The sequence below is a fragment of the Perca flavescens genome, chromosome 10, assembly GCF_004354835.1.
Source record: "Perca flavescens isolate YP-PL-M2 chromosome 10, PFLA_1.0, whole genome shotgun sequence".
Lineage (NCBI taxonomy): Eukaryota > Metazoa > Chordata > Actinopteri > Perciformes > Percidae > Perca > Perca flavescens.
In genome coordinates, this window is record NC_041340.1 from 34,406,468 (window position 1) to 34,425,979 (window position 19,512).

The window sequence follows — 19,512 nt, forward strand, 5'->3', positions numbered from 1 at the left end:
TCCATATATACCCTTCTCATCTCTGTGCGTGTCTTAACTCTGTCTTACGCACCCACCGCTAGCCTAGCTTAGCACAGATCCTGGAGGTAACCGGCTCCATCTAGCCTACTGCTCCCAATAAGTGACAAAATAACGCCAACATGTTCCTGTTTACATTGTGATTTGTATAGGCACAGCGTGTACAAATAACAAGGTCACATGAGACACAGCCATCTTCTAACCGTATACATACTGGGAACTATATTTTCAGAAAGGCGAGGCACTGCTACTTCTGCTACTTGGGCGGAGTGATTTGCTCGCAGCACCTGAGAAGCCCCATGGTGAGGAGCAGAGAGTAACAACGGCGCTTTTCAGGTGTTGCACTAATCACTCCGCTCAAGTAGTTTTTTTGTGCAAAAATATTCATGTAAAACAGTGGTTTATGTTTATGTTGTGTTTAAACCCCCTACAGCTAGATGGCTATGCTGAGACGCAGCCATTTTCTAACCGTATACAAACTGGGAACTATATTCTCAGAATATAGTGTGAAAAACTCCACCGCTACCTTGTTCTTATAGCTAGCCGGTTCCTGTATGTGTGCAGTGCCGTGAAGCAATTTGTTACATCGCGAGACCTGATATCCAGTCCTTCCAGAAAAAATTGTTTTTTTGTGATTGTTGCTGGCAAAAATCCTTGATTATACGGCACGTTTTCTTAAAAAATGTGATGGAATATGTGGGATATTTATGCAGTTTTATGCGATGAAATTGCGGGAACTTGCAAAAAACTGAGGTTTGATGAAAAAGAGAAAAAAAAGTGATTCCCACAACACCCTGCTTTTCGGTGATGTTCACTTCGCGTAATTACGTCACTTCATAAGGTCACTTCATAAGGTCACTTCATAAGGTCACTTCATAACGTTCCCATGGCAACGGGAAAAGGGAAAATGGCTACTGTTGTGTGAAGTAAACGCAACATTTTTCAACTTTCTGCTAAGATACATGTGACTTTTTTTGCAACGAAAATGCGGGATTATAAAATTATGCAAGCCGCGCATAATTTGCGCGGGAATCGGCAATTTATGCGGCGAAAGTGCAGCGTATTTGAAAAAATGTGGCCCACGCATAAATATGTGGACGTTGGCTGATTATGCATTGAATTGAATTATGCAATCGCATAATCACGTTTTTCTGGAGGGACTGGATGTCACGTGATACTTCCTGAGTTGCAAGGTTGGTTTTTCTGCTCACAGGCGCTAGGGGGAAGCGAGACGACCACCACTCAACCCGAAAAAAGTCATACAACCATTACAATGACTCCGAAGTTGTGCAGTTAAGGTAAATTAAGCTACAAAAACTGCATAGTTGCCCTTTAATATTCTGTTGGTTGGCTGATTTAAAAAAAACAACCTTTAAATAGTTTTTTGGGGAGAAGGGAAGCACTTCCTGTTTTTGATGATGTCAGTAGCCCTTGTTCCTGTGGAGTTTTAATGCCCTTTGGGTCCAAGTATCTGCAAAACGATTAACTGTTTTCACACATATTGAGAGGTAGATGTGGGTACATAGAATTTCAAAAGAAACAAGTTAACGGCGTGTAAATGGATGGAGGAACGTGTTCTTGAACAGAATAAAAGTCATGTTTCAAGGAGGAGTTGTTTGAGAAGTTGCTTGTCATGACGTGGAGCATGTCAATGGTGATGTGGAGGAGGGATGATGGGATGAGGCTGAGCAGGATTGAGGTGGACTCTTAGGGAGACAGATGTTCCACCATAATCCAGGGTTTAGAGAAGGAGACAGTGATGATGGAGGGAAAGGGCCTTAAGGCAGCCTGGAAAAACAGCCTTGGGTGTGAGGCTTCTCGAAAAGATTTGTTGACAGTAGAAGAGTATGTGGGGGGGAATCGATAAGCGAGGAAGTTCAAAATAAAATCTTTCTGATTTAGAAGCACAGGCATGAAGGGTTTATGTTGCAGCAGAGATGTACAGTACAGTATATGAACAAGGAGGAGAGGAAGAATTGAAAATGCCATTTAATCAGCTGTCCAGAAAACGTGTAAGTTTGATTTGCAGGCCTGCTGAGAGCATACAGGGGTATCTATAAGCCCTATAGACAGGCCACTTAATCACTTTTTAGAGGGCTTGGCAGTAGGGCTGCACAATATATCGTTTTTTATCGTCATCGCGATATGAACTGGCGCAATAAACACATCGCAGAGATTTTTTTGTGTTAGTTGAAAGAAAATATGAGTAGAAAACTGCACTTTAAACGTAACTGTCACTTTTTTTTAGTGCCGCCTTTAATAACCATTCAATGTTAAGTTTGTTTAATAAAATAATGTTGAAAATGATTTCCTTTCATTTGTTTTGAATTCAACAAGCAACTTGTTGTATTTTAGCAGAATACTAAAAGCAGCAGAACGGAGTACACTTTAATATCTTGTTTGTAATATCGTTATCGCATATTGCATATTTTTTTTCTCATATCATGCAGCCCTACTTGGCAGTTACAGCAGATTGGAGGCACAACATCTGGCTTATTTTAACCAATTGTATAAGCTGTGCAGCTTAATCATCATCATCATTATCCTTTATTTAGTTCTCAGAGGTACAATTGAGGACAGGCCCTCATTTTCAATGTAGCCAAGATTACAGAAAGTAAATCCACAATGCAATTTAGACAATACACAAACAGCGCAGGAAAGGTAAAATAGTAGAAACAAGGACATGCAAGTCACTAAAAACAATGATGTGAAATCACAGGGCATAATATAAAAAAAGAATCAAGATCAAATCAAGAACATTTAAATTACTAAAAAACAATTACAACCAGAAACGGGATGATTTAACACCATTGCTCTAAATTGCCCAAATGTGGGAATTAATGTAATTTAACTGATTGCTGAAGCCTTTTTAAGGTAGTTGGTGCATTACAAAAAGGGGCACTGATTTCCTTAGCTCTGACTGTTCCCATAAGTTAGACTTTTATACAGTATACTTCCATATATATTGATAAACCTCTCTAAATAATAAAATACTGGATGATTGGTTATTGGTTATTCATTTAGAGTAAGTAGAGATATATTTTTGAAGAGAATAGCCCACTGTAATAAAATTCCTAAGATATCTACTGATTTTTTTGGGCACATTGGCACAATGTAGCTGGTGCATCACAGAAATAAGCATGATATCATAGCTTTGGGGCAATACATTACTCGTGTATTAAAACCTACAACTCAGTTTCACATTGAAGTGATTTAGAAGTTATTCATAGAGCTTTAACAACATTAGAGGGTTAAATTGTTCCATCACAGCATTAAGATTTTGTGACACACCAGTAGGTGGCAGTACACACCAACTGCCATATACTGCCCACTATCACTGCATTGCACCCAATTAACTGGTATGACACAGCCAACTAACCTAAATCATAATCTCTCAGTGGCACAGCCATTCATTTACACACACACACACACACACACACACACACACACACACACACACACACACACACACACACACACATACATTAGACCTGACACTCCCTTCACTGTATCTAATAAAGTTACAAGCTTTATGCACATGTACAGCTCAGCCAAAGTCTTATTCAGATACACAGTTTTAGTATCTAGTTTATTGTCAAATGTCAATGTATTATGTTTTTTTTTTATTAAGGGCCAGGCAGCAAACAGTTGTTATACCGGAAACTCTACCCCGGGGGTCTTCCCACTAAATTTAATGGTTCCAATTTACTTGCTCTTTCTTGCCATGAAAAGAAAAGTAGCTGTTTTTCTACCCCAGTCCTGTATTCACATCTGGCCAGTTGGGCCACGCTCTGAGACTGGCACAGCAGTCAGTGGACATTACTGAGGTGGTGGGTTTGGACAATGAATTCAGTTAAACGTAGCAGCAACAGCAGCAGCAGTGCAATGTGGCTGTTTGTCATTGTCCTTTGAACAATAATTGTCTTTTAATGGTGTTATGCAACCCTACAGTTTCGTCATATCAATTCAGCTAATTAAGACTTGCAGTGCTGCAGTTCAGTGTTGTATATTAATAATCTTCTTAAACTAAATAAATGAAATTAATAAATTCCCTTTCATCTGATTGGTCACTACGTTGATCTAACATTTTTCTGAACGTACCAGACTGTTGTAACTGTTCTATTATTTGCCTTTACCCACTTTGTCATTATATCCACATTACTGATGATTATTTATCAAAAATCTCATTGTGTAAATATTTTGTGAAAGCACCCATAGTCAACACTATAATATGGTGGCTGTATCGATATTTGGTCAAAAATATTGTGATATTTGATTTTCTCCATATCAGCCAGCCCTAGTCACAAGTACGTGAAAAGGAAACCGAAAAAATCTTTTGCCAGGCTCGAAGATTGGAAGTCACAGCCCCTTCCATCTGTTTTTTGGCACCTTTACACGTTTTCATGTCTGTATACCCCACTGATACTGTATTTGACATTTAAGCAGTGGCACATCGCAACCTTCGACACATACTGTGGGCTCGGTAATGAGTATGTTGATGAGTCACTGATTCTTTTGGGCAGCTTCTCATAGTTTTTTTGGCATCTGGAGAAATGTTAAGATTTAGCCTTTTTACACCATGAACTTGCTTACAAAGCTTTTGTGTCTCTCGAGGTGATCGTTTTCTTTACAGTAGAATTATCTCCATATGCCCCTTGGGTTTATTATTGCATATCAGGAAAGTGTTCTACCAGTTTGGCTAAAAAGTGCCTGTTTTTTGTCCCAAGCACGGTTTCATTGGTCAGGCTATCTCTATTAATAGATCAGGGACCACCTCTGTGATACTGAACAGGCAGAAAGAGGAGACTGCGTTTGAAGTGGAACCATCCATCTTTTCCTGAAACAAGCATCCGCACTGGCAGGAGCAAAAACAATCGCAAGGAAGGAAGTGGTAAATAATTGAGCTCAGGAACAAAGCTCAGCAGATGAGGCTCCAAACTTGAGCTTCAGATTCCTGTCGCCGCGATGAATGTGAATCAGTCGACAAATCTGGCAGGCTTCTGACGCTACTCTGGCATAGAGTATGTTTATTAGTTTGTCATTTTTAAGTAGGAGACCCAAACGTCTCAGCGTGCATGACGGAGAAGAACTTTGCTCCCGTACATCAAGACACCAATTGATAAAACATTATTGAAAATGTGATAGCGAATGAAGAAAGGTTTGAAGCTTGTAACAGTTCCTGAGGTTGTTTGTGGGCGTGTGACACCTTTTAATTTATTGTCTCTTGCATCTGTAAAGTTGCCCCAGTAGAGTTTCTGTAGAGCACAAGTACTCACACAGTAACCACGCACAAACTGCTATAAGGGGTTTTGCAAGCAAACAAAACCCATATATAAATATATATAAACTGATAAGATGAGCAAAATAACCAGATGTGAGCTGAAAAACAGGGTTATGTAGGAACAAACACATCACCAATAAAACATATAAAATAGTGTTTTTTTGAGTTTCCCAGCCCAGCTCCCTCGGCAACACCCGGGGCCTCGCACAATAAAGGCTGGTCACCTCTGATTTCAGCTAGGATATTTGAGCGTCCCGGGACGATCTCGGGCTCTTCTCCAGGCAGTCCATAGGGGGTATGAATAACAGTGTTTCCTGCCAGCTTCTGCATACTCTCCTTCAGTGGAGAAATGCCTTTGCGCTTCCCCCTCGACGATGCACCAGCCTCTCTCCTCTGACTTCCAAAATAAGGCTGCGTTTTCCTTCCGTCAGTCAAATGGGCGCTGGTGTTGTTTTATTTCAAATTCAATGATGAAATCTGTAGAAACTGTGCTTCATGACTGTTGTCAATCTACCTGATTCCGCTTTCAGTTTCCACTTGCGGCAGCCAGATTTCTCTGGGGATGTGGGACACAGTTTGGTTTTCAATGTTAGATCAACGTAGTGACCAATCAGATGAAAGGGAATTTATTAATTTCATTTATTTAGTTTAAGAAGATTATTAATATACAACACTGAACTGCAGCACAAGTCTTAATTAGCTGAATTGATATGACGAAACTGTAGGGTTGCATAACACCATTAAAAGACAATTATTGTTCAAAGGACAATGACAAAAACATATCCTTCCCTAGGCTCTAACCACTGGCAGTATCCCAGGCTTCATTGATGTGGTAATGAACCTGAATTCTCCTGCACTGCTGGAAGACAGCCTCATTTGGCAAGCCAAAACAGCAGGGAAGAGGATGATCTTCTACGGAGATGACACCTGGGTGCGCCTCTTCCCCAAACACTTCATGGAGTACGATGGCACGACCTCCTTCTTTGTATCTGACTACACTGAGGTATGTGTGAGTCAAACAGCCAGGGTTCGGCTGTATAAAAGATAAAAGTATTGTGTTTCTCTGCCAATATCAAAGATTAAAGAGACCTGGTGGCGGATATGACACAGGAATTTTAAAAGTCCCATATTATGCTCATTTTCAGGTCCATATCTAGATTTGGGGTTTCTACTAGAACATGTTCACATGCTTTAATGTTGAAGTATTTTTCTCTTACTTTCTGTCTGAATATACCTGTATTCTTTTTAAGCCCCCCTCCCAAAAAAGCCAAGTCGGCCCTGTAGCGGCACTTTCTAACTATATACACATAGTATAGTTGTGACATTACAACCGTACGGAGGTCCTGACCGCTCGTTTAAAGGCACATTTTCTGAATACTTCTTTGGGCATTTCTCTGTGTATTGAGCTGACTAATATGGACATGGAAATCTCACTTTTTACAATATGGGACCTTTGGAAACAATGAGAAATTGAGAAACCTGTAAAATTATGAATTCCTCCCATCCTTTTATCAAGCACCCTGATTTCTTTTTTGTTTGCAAAATCTTTTTACCTTCATCATTAAACAATATAATTTACGCCCATGTACCTCACAAACAAGTTTTCACAGACTGCAGCTGCTGTCCATGTAAGTATTTTAAACTATACCATAACCCAAAACAACTGTACATAATGTATAAATTATTAATAGTCAGTCATTCTTGTATATATTTTGTGGAATATGCTGTGTATGTCTGGAAATGACTCAGTCACTGCATTATTTACGAGGCAAAGTGATCTGCATGTACACGATGAAGGCAGCTGAGCAACCAGGGAGGCACAGAGATGAGATCACACAAAAAGCTGCTCATCAATTAGCTCCATATGCCATAGCTACAAATGTAGTGTAATATTTGCCTGATGATAATCAGATTATTATCAGACTATCGCAGCTTTGGGTAAAGCTCCTCTCAGCTCAGTTTTTGTTTGCTCTAGGGGGGCGATTTTGAATAAAATCAGTTGAAATCCTAATAGCTCAGTAAATGTGTGTCTTTAATGCATCGTGTCTCCGTGTAGGTTGACAACAATGTGACCCGTCACTTGGATAGCACCCTTAAGAGAGACGACTGGGACATTCTGATCCTCCACTACCTCGGCCTCGACCACATTGGTCATATCAGTGGACCCCACAGTTCTCTCATCCAGCCCAAACTGCTGGAGATGGATGACATCCTGAAGAAGATTCACAGTGCCCTCATTTCAAAGGTAATTCCTTATCCTAATATCTGTTGCACCTGCATGTTCTGTTGTTGTAGAGTTTCAGAAAGTAATTTCTTAGATGTTCTATTGCAGTGTGAACTTTGTTGCAGAGTTTTTGTAAAAGTGTCATGGAAGTTCTTGAATTGTATGTGACATTTTAAAGCTGCTAATCAATATTTTTATATGAACAATGGGTCAAATGTCTTTGTGTAATGTGAAAGGGGTCACTCGTAGGGATGATAATAGCGATAAACTTTTCACCTCCATTGTTTTAGTTTTTTTATTCAGCCTCACTGCTCGAAGGCTGCGGTTTTCTAGATGCTGAACACCAAACGGCAGACAAAGCTAGCTGGAGAACATAGTGGATCATTTAGCAGCTAAAGACCCACACTACTTCCCTAAGGAGGAGACCAAAACGGAGCTAAAAGGAGCTTGAATATTGGTCTTACATTTGTCAGGCAGTCAGAAACACAACTTCAAATAAATGCCAAAGTTGCTCCGAGTCTGCTCAACGTGTAAAGAGTCAACTCTTTGCCAACACGTTTGCCAAATCATCCATCCATCCATCCATCTTCGTCCGCTTATCCGGTGTCGGGTCGCGGGGGGAGCAGCTCCAGCAGGGGACCCCAAACTTCCCTTTCCCGAGCAACATTAACCAGCTCCGACTGGGGGATCCCGAGGCGTTCCCAGGCCAGGTTGGAGATATAATCCCTCCACCTAGTCCTGGGTCTTCCCCGAGGCCTCCTCCCAGCTGGACGTGCCTGGAACACCTCCCTAGGGAGGCGCCCAGGGGGCATCCTTACCAGATGCCCGAACCACCTCAACTGGCTCCTTTCGACGCCAAATCAATGGAGCTGAAACTAATCCGTCATCAGGAAAAAGGGTTACTTTTTTGATAGTTGAATAATTAGCCAATGCCAGATATTCACCCCATGTTCCAGCCTTTGGGTGGTGAAACTTTGCTGCTTTTCTTTGTCCTGTGGGAGAGTAAACTGAATATCTTTGGTTTTTTTTGTGTTGTCCGGACAAAACAAGCAATTTGATGACATCACCCTGGGCTTTAGGATATTGTGATGGACATTTAACTGGGGCTAGCTTACGTCAATGTCGATGTCAATTAGGAACATTTCAGTTACAATACCAATTTAGCTCGGATATGAAAGTGATTCTACAATTGTACTAGGTTCCCTCTAACCTGCTGCATTCTTAAAAAGTATCAATGTTTACATTAAGAACTGACCCCAAAGCAGTTACATTAATGTACTTTTTATTTTAACGTGAATACACAATTACTGCAGCTCTACAGTCAGGGAGTATTGACTGACATTTCATTAAGATATCTTGAGGTGACAGAGGGACCCCTTTGAAAATGGCCATGCCAGTTCTTCACTCAACAAAATGTAGCCTAACTTTGGAGCGTTTTTTTACCCTGTTTCCTAACAAGCTAGCATTACATAGTTGGTACCAATGGATTCCTGAAGTCTTCTAGTTTCATATGATACGGACAAAGATCGATTCGTTCTCATTTTGGATCATTAAAATGAAAATCAATTTTAAATCGGAAAATTGATTTTAAACCCGGCCCTATTTTTAGACTATTAATAGACCATTAATCAGTTAATCCGCTTTAAAAGTTGTTAAGCCTGCCAGCCAGGTGTCTTTTTTTGGGGGGGTGGTGCTTGTCACTAAATGAAGAAAAGCTGGTTGACCTTAAACGTGAGACTGGGCCGAAGTTGTCGCTAACTGAATGGTTAAACCCCTTCACTTTAATCAGGTGGCAAGGGGAACTTGGCTTGGGTCTTGGGTAGGGCTGCACAATATGGCCTAAAATCAAAATAATTAAAATCATAATAAAAATCACAAATAATTGCAAATTTTACCTCGATAATGATACGAGTATAGAACGCTAATTAAATATTTTTGTGAATATTTTTTATTTTTTTGTCCTGATAGTTTATTGGCAAGGTTTGTACTGTAAATAGGCACAAATATTTAAGGTGAGATCTTTTTTCTTATTCAAAAGTGCTTATTTTTGTGATTTTAAAATAATTGAAGGAAACCCACAAAGTGGGAACTATTTAGAACTGGCTATTTATTGAACATGTATAAAATTGAAATGAAAGCACACATTGCTTGAAATGAAAATATCTTGTGAAAAAAAAGTCACATTTTGGTTTTATAAAAATTATCGTCATGGGAAAAATACGTTGATAACAGCTTCAGAATTTCTACGTTGATATATTAATCGTCAAAAGCTCTAGTTTTGGGGAGTTGTTGCATTTATTCACCGACAAATAGCCTAAACTGTACACACACTGCGGTGCTACATTCACAGATATAACGTTACTATATAAACTTCATACTCAAGTCTGTCACACACGCATACTCTCTCGCTAACGTTACGCTTACAACCTATGCAGTTATTCCTTACCGTGCAGATCCACCTGGCCGTGTGGCATTTCTGTCGCGCCGCGCTCCACTTTATTCCTATGGGTGACGTCAAGCGACTTTAACGCGCCCGCAAAGCATCCCGGGAAGGCGCCGCTGCATTTGAAAAAATGCTGCGCGTCAAAATGTCCATTTTTATGCAAATTAATCCGTTGAACGTGACGCGACTATCCAATAGAAGGGGAGACTGGGGGAAATCTCTCGCGGGTCCTTTGTTCTAGACGTCCCATTACAAAAATGCTCAGGAAAGATGATCCGCAGCATTAAAGGAGTTCGCTACATTTACAGTGTAACACATTTTAGTTTAAGTTGTAGTTGTTGTTTAATTCCCCGATGCTTAGGCCCAGCGGGGAGTCAGTTTAGGCCCGACGGCTGCCAAGCTTGCAATACACTGGCGGAAATCCTAGTTATTCCATAAATCAACAAGATAATGGGCAGATCAATCTATGATGAAATTAAATGTTAGATTCCGCACTATGCATCAACTTAATAAGGCCACATCATGTCAAATGTATGTATATGTGTAATGTAATGTATGTTCAGCTTGTCTGCCCCCAAGTTTCCAAAAAATGGTAAATACAGCTTTAAAATCACTACTCTCAAAACCACTGTTATATTTGATTGACTGACATGAGATATACAAAATACTACCAGTAGATATTTTCAAAACAGGGAGATTACTAAAAATTTATTATTTCCTGTGAATCCCTTTTGTGGAAGTAGGTAATTTGTGTCAGCCGGGGGAATGGCGGACTCTGCCCCTTACTATAAAATTATATTATATAGAGAGGTAATTACATAAAGTAAATCCAGTGAATGGCTGTTGCTAAAAAAAAATGTCGACTATGAAAAGTCAAAAACTGGGTTTAATTTCATAAAAATCTTCAGGGTTCCAGCTTTAATGTGCCTGTTATTTACTCACTCTATTTGGATGTACAATACTGGCCTTTCAATTCAAGTTAATTAGACAGACTTCCTCTCTGTGGCTGGGCTGCTGCTTAATGTAATTGTTGCTTGTCAGCATGGGTTTCTCGATTAAAATCCATTCAACTCAACATTAGGCTACACTTCAATTTTAGTAAATTAATCATTTTTAAGGGTTTTGGGAGTAATATTCATGTCCTTATATGGTTAATAAATGAAATATGCAAATATGAAGTAATGATCAATAGTTAATATATTAATATGACGTTATCAGGGGATTTTTTCAGCATGATCAATGTTTGGATGGTCATTTAATTACTCAGATAATTTGTCCAGCAGTTATTATATTATCTGTTGCAGCAACCACAGAGATTTAATAAACTGTTAAGATTTTCTGTTATCTTTAATTTTGCCTTTGATCAGTGTGCAAGTCGTGTGGCTTTGCTTTCTCTGCGCGGCCTGACAGCTGTGCATGCATATTGTCTTAGTGCCGCGCGCGTGTGTGTGTGTGGTTAATGGGCATAGTTTTGTTGTCCTTCAGCGGTGTAGCTTGTATTTAGATTGTCAAGTCATGTCAACATGCGCCTACAATCTCCCTCTTCTCTGTTCTCTCTCATCCTTCAGCATCTCTGAAGTGGCAGAGAGACAACAGAGGTCAAATGCTGATATGCTTGTAAACGTTTCCACTTCGCAAAAGATTAGGGGTGTAAAAAAAGAAAAGAAAATCATAGGTATCGTGATTTTTTTTTTTTTTTTTTTTTTTTTGCGAGCAGTTTTTAAAATCGATTCGACCAATGATTCGCCTACATATTTTCTATTTATTCTGTGACGGCGACTACATCATATCCGTTTTCAGCCAAACAGACCGAAAACTGAAAATGCATAAGGTCCATGTTATGTACTTCTTTACAGATTAAATAAATGTCAGACTGACTGACGGACATGTGATGTGCATTGTTCTTAGAAAACAATTAGTTTTTAGAAATGTCTCATGATATATTGTCTCTAAAAACTGTATTATTCCACTGTAATGTATCATGAAAGAATCGAGTTGGGACTAAAGCATATCGTCCCGGCTCTACAATAGATGCAGTGAAGCGTATGTCTGGAAATATTGATGCAACATTTCACCACATCCCCAAAAGTTGTTAATTTTTGTCTTGTTAAATCCTGTCTGTGCAGGCTCATGGCGACATTTGTGTGTTTTTTGGGCAATGGCAGCCTCAACCATACTCCCAGTGAGCTCTTTGAATGAAATGTGTTTGAAAGTCTTGCTTCAGTCACATTAGTGAAAGGCTATGGCTGTTTTTTTTTTTCCCAGAGCAGTTTGACCTAAATATAGACAGCCATGTGGGGTTACGCAGGATACCTTAGAAGATTCTACAAAAACAACTACGCTTTCTCTGATCAGCACATGCTTTTCACACGTCGACTTTGACTGACGCTCGACTGCACAACTAAGCTGCTGCTGCATCCTTCAGTAGTGAAAGGAATGATGGTTCCTGCTGCAGCACAGTGAAGGGGAAAAGCAGAGTAGTAATCAAATGACAGCACTCAAAGTTTCCGTCGTAATGTAATGCGAGTAGACTATTTCAGCGGGTTCATATTAGGGGCAGAGACATGCTCTACCTGCAGAGTGGACAGGCGCAAAACTCTCCATTAAAACATGATTGGAAAGCAGAACCTCCTGGTCATAAAGACTTCCATCAGACCTTGTGTTAATGGAGATTGCATGGCCTCAATCTTCTCTTCTGGATATTTCACATTTTAGGGTTGGGCAGCTGCTTGTGCTGTGTAAAACGTCTTAAACCTGACCTGCAGAGCAGCGTGTAACCTGAGCCATGTATTTTATAAGAGAGATAAATGAAATGTTGCAAATGTGTAGACTGTTATTTTTCTTTCTTATTAGGGCTGGGAGGATATGCTTTTGTCCCGATTTTAGTCTTTCACGATACATGTGTGCCGATTCGATTTGAATTTTCAGTTATTGCAATTCTAGAAGTAGTATTGCGTCTCGACATAACAAATAAAACCTAAGTTGAATACTACACTTCTAGAAATATATGATGAAATATTTCTAAAAACTAGCCTAATTGTTTTCTAAGAAGAATGCACATTACATGTCAGTCAGTCAGGCAGTCTGACATTTATTTCATTTGTAAAGAAGAACATAACTTGGATCTTCTGCATTTTCTTCTGCCGAGGAGGGTCTGGCTAGTCTACACAGCATTCCAGGATGGGAGAAAAACGTGCTCTGGTTTATTGGCATTTCTTTAAACCCCAATCGTCTTGGGCAGCGCTAAGCCTAAGAAGGAACTTGTTTTGGTAGAACGTGTACGTTTTAGTCGTGCAAAAGAAAACTCCGATCGGACAGGTAGTCTAGCTAGGTGTCTGGATTTACCCTGCAGAGATCTGAGGAGCAGTTAACCATAGTCCTCACAAATCCACCGGAGTTTAGAAATCCAACACAAAGAAAGAGGAAGATTAACGTTATGTAGTTTGTCATGTAAGTTAGTTAACGTTTAGGGCAATGAGGGGAAGCCCAACACCGTTCATCCCACACTGCAAAGACACAAACACTGGTGGAAAATCGGCATAGCTTCCCTTTAACGTAAGCTAACGCTGTAATGACAAGCTGGAGAGGAGCCTGTTAGCTAACAATGTTAGCCGACACGTAACTTACGTTAACATAGCTAACATTAGCAGATGATCACGTTAATTATCAATGATAGCTTCTTCAGTAACAATATCCTTTAGCTGTCGTACATTCATAATGATAAAAGCGTGTCTTGACTAGTGGATAACTGCAGTGGATACTGTGTCGTTAGTTGTAACGTTACTTACCAGAAACCCTAACCCTTTCGCCAAAAGGTGAGGAGTTCATTCACATTCTATACAGCGAATTAACAATTTAACAGTGGTTCCTGTTTTCGTCAGACGTACCCCCGCTGATCTACTTTATCAGAGGAACTATTACAAGTACCCCTTCATAAGCCGCTTTCCGACTGGAGGGATTTTTTTGCAGTTTCTAGAACATAAAATTCCTAGAACCCTTTTTTTCTCGTGTTCCGACTGGACCAATTTGGGGACTTTTAAGTTCCTCTCGGCTTAACTCCTGTAACTCTTTCAGCTCCTACTTCAGGTCAGGGTCTTTTCGCTGTTCCCTTTTCAGCATCGGGACCTAGATCAACGAGGGTCGGGTACAGACAGACCAACAATGGGACAATTGTAACAATTTTCGCCATCTTATTCATCACTAAATTCACTTCTGACAACGTTTTAGGTGAGAAATAAACTGTTTAGAATTCGAATATAGGCAGTCTTGCGCAAATTGATGCCGAAATGACAATTTACTTCAAAGCTTTCGGAGTTGAGAAGCTCCAATAAGTGAGGCGACAGCCAGCAGGCGCCTGCCGGGGCCGCTAGCTCGTCGCTCAGCCAGTCGTGCTCAGAGACCCCGCTGTAAGCTGGAGGTCTCTCAGACTGCTCTCGTAAATAAGAGGCTTTTATTTCGCCGTTGACGGTTCGTTTGTTTAAATATCGCAACACATATCCATCATAAGATCAACGGGAACCTGTGGTTAACTGCCTTTTCGGAATTAAACTCCACAAGCGTGGCTGGCTGGCTGGCTGGCTGGCTGTCTCGCTGCTATCACTCACTCACACACACAGCAGGCAGAGGCGGGGGAGAGAGAGATACCTGTTTCTCTTCGGGAGACTTGTTTAAAATATGGCAAATATGCTATATACATTCGATTTTGTATTTAGTTCATACTTTTTTTGGTGTATTTGTTTTCTGACTTTAACGCTATAAAGACCGTAGCCGTGCTTGCGTCACTCCCTTACCCCTCCCATAGTCCCTATGGCCACTTGGCCAGTGCGAATGCAAATGGAAAAAATGGTTTTGGGGGAGAGTAGTTAGTAGATGTGCTTAGAAGTGGACTTTTCCTATAAATATGTTCCTGTAACTACTTGGTCGGAAAGCGGCTATTGGCACCACTGTCAAAATATGTATATCATATATATCATTAATGCTTCATAAATAGGTTTTATTTAACACTACTAATAATATAAAGTTTTTTTCATACAATTGAATTGTCTGTATTTAGGTTGCTTTGGTCAAGCTTGAATTTGCTCTACAATTCATAATTAATTACTCTTAGTTTACTTTTTCCATTTCTTCAGCTAAATATTTCCAACTAACAGATAAAGCTACGGCTAAATGAACCCGCTGACATTGGCCTTCTCTGTGTGTCCGTTTAGATAAAGTCCTCCTCAGTGAAAGCTGGACCTGGCTTCCAAACATAAAAGCAGAATTGATCTCAGCCTTTCAGCAGTCATTGCTTTTCCTGTCTTTCGGGCTGTCTATTAATCCAAGGTTGATGGAGAAAAAGTCTCTCTTTATGTGTTATACAACACTATAACTGAGGAGTCTGTTGGTAGTATTATAATGCGTGGTAAGATTTGGCTTTTGTTTACATCTGTAGTCCTGTTTTTAAATCAGCCCCCACTGCCATGACTCATAAGGCATCCTTGTCGGGAGTTCTAGTCAATGAAAGGTTCTTATGAGTCTAGTTGAAAGGGAATCGCTAAGGGAGGAACCGAACGTGATCAAAGTTGGTCGTCCTCAACAAGCCATTCATCCTGTTTGTTTGCTGCCATTACTGTGTTTTATTCAGTCTGGAGACGCAGAGAAAGGGTTTGTCTCGACTTTCCTTTTCTTAAGTAATACTTTAATACCTTCCTCTACTGCTACTAAACGTCTCCAACATAATAACAATAACATCAAACATGTATGGGGAAGCAGTCTATTACCCCCAGCACCTGTCATTTTATTCTATTGCTCTGTTTTTCAAAACTGGATGTATTTATTTATTTTTTTCTTCTTTTCCGTTTGGTGCCAAGTTTGAATTATTCACATCTTGGAGCTTTGAGGTTTTGCTCTCCCAGATCACATACAGTGGGAGTCAATTAACCTTGTGTGTTTGCTTCTGTCAGGAGGCGGAGGGATCCTTGCCCTACCTGCTGGTGCTGTGTGGAGACCACGGCATGTCGGAGACCGGCAGCCACGGAGGCTCCTCAGAGCCAGAAGTCAATACGCCCCTGGTGCTCATAAGCCCGGCCTTCAAAAGAAAAGGTAAACTTTCTGATGTTGCTTAAAGAAGCCGAGGGCTCTATATGTGACATTAAATCGAAGATATTCTGTTTGGGGGGGCTATTACAGCTACACCCTGTCAACATCCAGACCCATGAATAAGTGTGTAGACACGACATGGTTTTGGACTGTCTGGTGTAGTTGGGGGTCGACCGATACTGTTTTTTTTTTTTTTTTTTTTTTAGGGCCGATACCAATTATTTGTAGTTAATGAAACCGATAACCGATAGTTGGAACCGATATGCATTTACAGTGAAAATTTAAATCTTTAAATCAAAACTAAGATTTTGGAGTAGCAATGCCAGAGTGGACAGACACAGAGCTGTAGCCAAGCCAAAGTACCGCACTTTATTTACTTTATCGGTTATCAGGCAAATAAAACGCTGATACAGATAATCTGCAAACTGCCAAAGAAATGGCCCGCTAATCGTCCAGGGCCAATAATAATCTGTCTATCCCTAGTCTGGTGTAGTTAGGGCTAGGGGTCGACCGATACTGTTTTTTTCAGGGCCGATAACAATACCGATTATTAGTAGTTAGTGAAACCGATAACCGATATTTAGAACTGATATGCATTTACAGTAAAAATGAAAATCTTTTAGTCAGAATTTTGATTTGAGTGTTACAAACTCAAACACAAGTAGCAATGCCAGAGTGTAAAAATTCTCTAATACAAGTATGTCTTTCATAAAAAATTGTAAAAAAAATAAATAAAAAAACTACAGTAAACATCAATTTCAAATAATATATAACTACTAGTCTACTAATAATAACTATTCTAATAATAATTACAGAAGTGTTGACTTGATAGCAGAGGGAGAGACACAGTTGTAGCAGAGCCAAAGTAGCGCTCTTTTTAATTAATTAACTTTTTTGGCTATCGGTAAAATAATACACAGATCCAGATGTTCTGCAAATTGCCAAATATTGTCGCCGATAATCGGCCAGGCCAATAATTGGTCGATCCCTAGTTAGGGAGGTGTCTCCTTCCGCTGGTCCTTTCTGCTGGAGGAAATTTGTGTTTTTGTTCATGACAGAAAATTATGAATTTGTCAAACTAAACATGTAAACAGGATTTCTTTCATGCTCACACATAACTTTCCATTCATTTTAGCGCGAGGAGCAGTGCAAATAGAAGCTCCTGAGCAGAACTTTATTTTTGGAGGGATGAATGTGGTTTAAGTGTGAAAGCGTGATGGTGATAATTGCTTCTTTCCCAGCCAAGTCTATTTTTGAGATCTTTTCTTGCATAGATTTTTTATTTATAGACCATTCATGTTAATTAATCATTTGCACTTCACTCGATCTGTTGCTACAGAATCGGTGGTTTTGCTTGCACTCTGTGCCTCCTGTGGTGCCAACAGCTTGACTCACCTGCCTACCAGTTGGCCTTTATGCTTTCAAATTCAAACATTTTACCAATCACAAAGGGGTAGGACAGAAATGCCAACTCCTGTGTTCTCTTCAAGGGAAATACATCCAGACCCAGTTGAATTAATTCCTTTAGTCATTAAAGAGGTGGATTGCTGTGACTCAGTGACATAGGAATTAACGCTTTAGTGCGTAACTTTTTGATATTAATGAACGTCTGTTACATTTAAGCCATTGCCAAATGAGTTGCTACAAAGCTAATTCAGATTATCAGCTCCACACAACTCTGTCTGTATTTCTCAGTATGACTGTGTTCAGAAGATTGTGTCGTCCGGTGACTTTCACGTGCAGAAAAGTGAGTGAAGATAATGACCTCTTCTGAAGAGTCCATCATGATTTTTTTTAATCCTCTGTGCCCTTCTTGGCTAAGAGCATCTGCGTGGAGGAGGGGTGGAGGTGGAGCGAGATCACTGAAGGCTTGTATCATGTGGATCCGCTGACAGTTTTGTTGTCATTACCCTGAATTCCTTATGGGGAAGATAGAAATTGCGCACTATAGCTTTAAAAAAGGCTGACATACTTTCTTTGGGAAGTAAGTAAAATTTCTATTGTAGCACCTCTCCAGAGCCATGTTTTACAATAAAAGTAAAGGTGGCAGACATAGAATACAAACGTAATACAGCCGCTGAAACTGTGTGGTGTGATTTGATCATATTTATTGACCGCGAGCAAACAACCCACACTCCGTCATTAGATTCTGATTCCAATGTTGCTTGATCCTGATTGGTGCCTGAAAGTACACAACAGTCATCAGTTTTTTCTAACTGTCTGCCAACACTTTAAACCAGTGAGAAGCACAGAGAAGGAAAAAAAAATACAGAAATCTCTAATGTGAAAGAGCCTAAACTGTTCTTACATTGGCAGAAAATAGCGTGTTCATTTAGGATTCTATTTACCTTGCACGGCACCACCATGTGTGGAGCTACTGGCAGCTTCGGGTGTGGTTTAGGTGTGTGTGTGAAAAGAACAGTGAAATTTCTCAAACGCCATGTAAACACCTAGAGAACTCCTTCAGTAACTAGGGTATTCCTGCATGTATACACCTTAAACGGAGTATGATCAGTTTAAGCGTATGCGCATGTTCCGACAGCCCCTCCCCTCTCCCCTTTAGTAGTTTTTGAACCGTAAATAATCCATCAGCACTGTGAGTTGTAGTTGTTGCTATGATACCATACAACAAAACAGCGTTGCCCGAATCAGCGACCGGCCGTCGGCAGCAAGAGTCTGCGATCCATCTGTTTTACTCATTGCCGAGGCAGCAGCGGAAACAGGGAGATGGCTAAACAGATTGTCCATCTCCGGGGCTGTCAACATTGTGTCTGCTCAATGGTGTTTTAAGCCCCCAACGTCGACTTCAAGGCAGCTCTGCGGCCGTCGACTTCAAGGCACCTAACCCTAACCTTAACCCAGCGCTGCCTGGAAGACGACGTTGGGGGCTTAAAACACCAAACACCGTTGTGTCTCGGCAAAAAAGTGGTGCTACCTAAGGAAGTTAGCTTGCTAATTCCACCTTACACTGGTTAGATATAATAACGGCGAACAAGTTGTGAGTCATCTGGTGAGAGCACTGTGATTTCCTACAATGTGACAAGAGTGTGTTTATGACACATTAAGTTACATTTGACTAATTTAGTGGCGGTCGGGGTCATTTTGACATAGGTCAACCGGAATAAAAAGCCGGAAGAAAAGTTGTGCATTGGCAGTGCGGCACCTACTGTACTGGAGGTAGAGTTACTCCCATCATTCTTCCCATTCTTTCCCGCTCATGTATACAGGGAAAACTGGCATACCGCGGTTACTGCTGTGCATGTAAACACACTGAGTTATGTTAGAATTGGAGTGTATTTCTTCATTGAGAAAAGAGCAAAGAACGACACTGAAGGCTTTTCTCAATGGAAAAGATGTTTTCGCTCTTCTCCCAATTGGCTTCGGCAAGAGTTTGATAGACAGATGCTTTGATTTGAAAGTGTCTGTCCTTTTTCTAAACAGTTTCCAATGACGGCTTCTTAGATGCAG

At 40.3% G+C, this 19,512-nt stretch overlaps 1 protein-coding gene across 4 annotated transcripts in view; it reads left to right on the forward strand.

Annotated features, from left to right (window-relative positions):
• Nucleotides 1-19,512, forward strand: part of pigg (phosphatidylinositol glycan anchor biosynthesis class G (EMM blood group)) — a 94,303-nt gene that overhangs the window by 6,398 nt on the left and 68,393 nt on the right. The window contains exons 3-5 of one of the 4 annotated variants that reach the window (XM_028589765.1): nt 6,093-6,302; nt 7,356-7,544; nt 15,909-16,047. In XM_028589765.1, the coding sequence (XP_028445566.1) occupies nt 6,093-6,302; nt 7,356-7,544; nt 15,909-16,047 (538 nt within the window). Of the gene's footprint in view, nt 1-6,092; nt 6,303-7,355; nt 7,545-13,556; nt 13,782-14,171; nt 14,194-14,232; nt 14,384-15,908; nt 16,048-19,512 lie in introns of those variants that run through there. The other 3 variants (XM_028589766.1, XM_028589768.1, XM_028589767.1) reach the window with 3 other exon arrangements.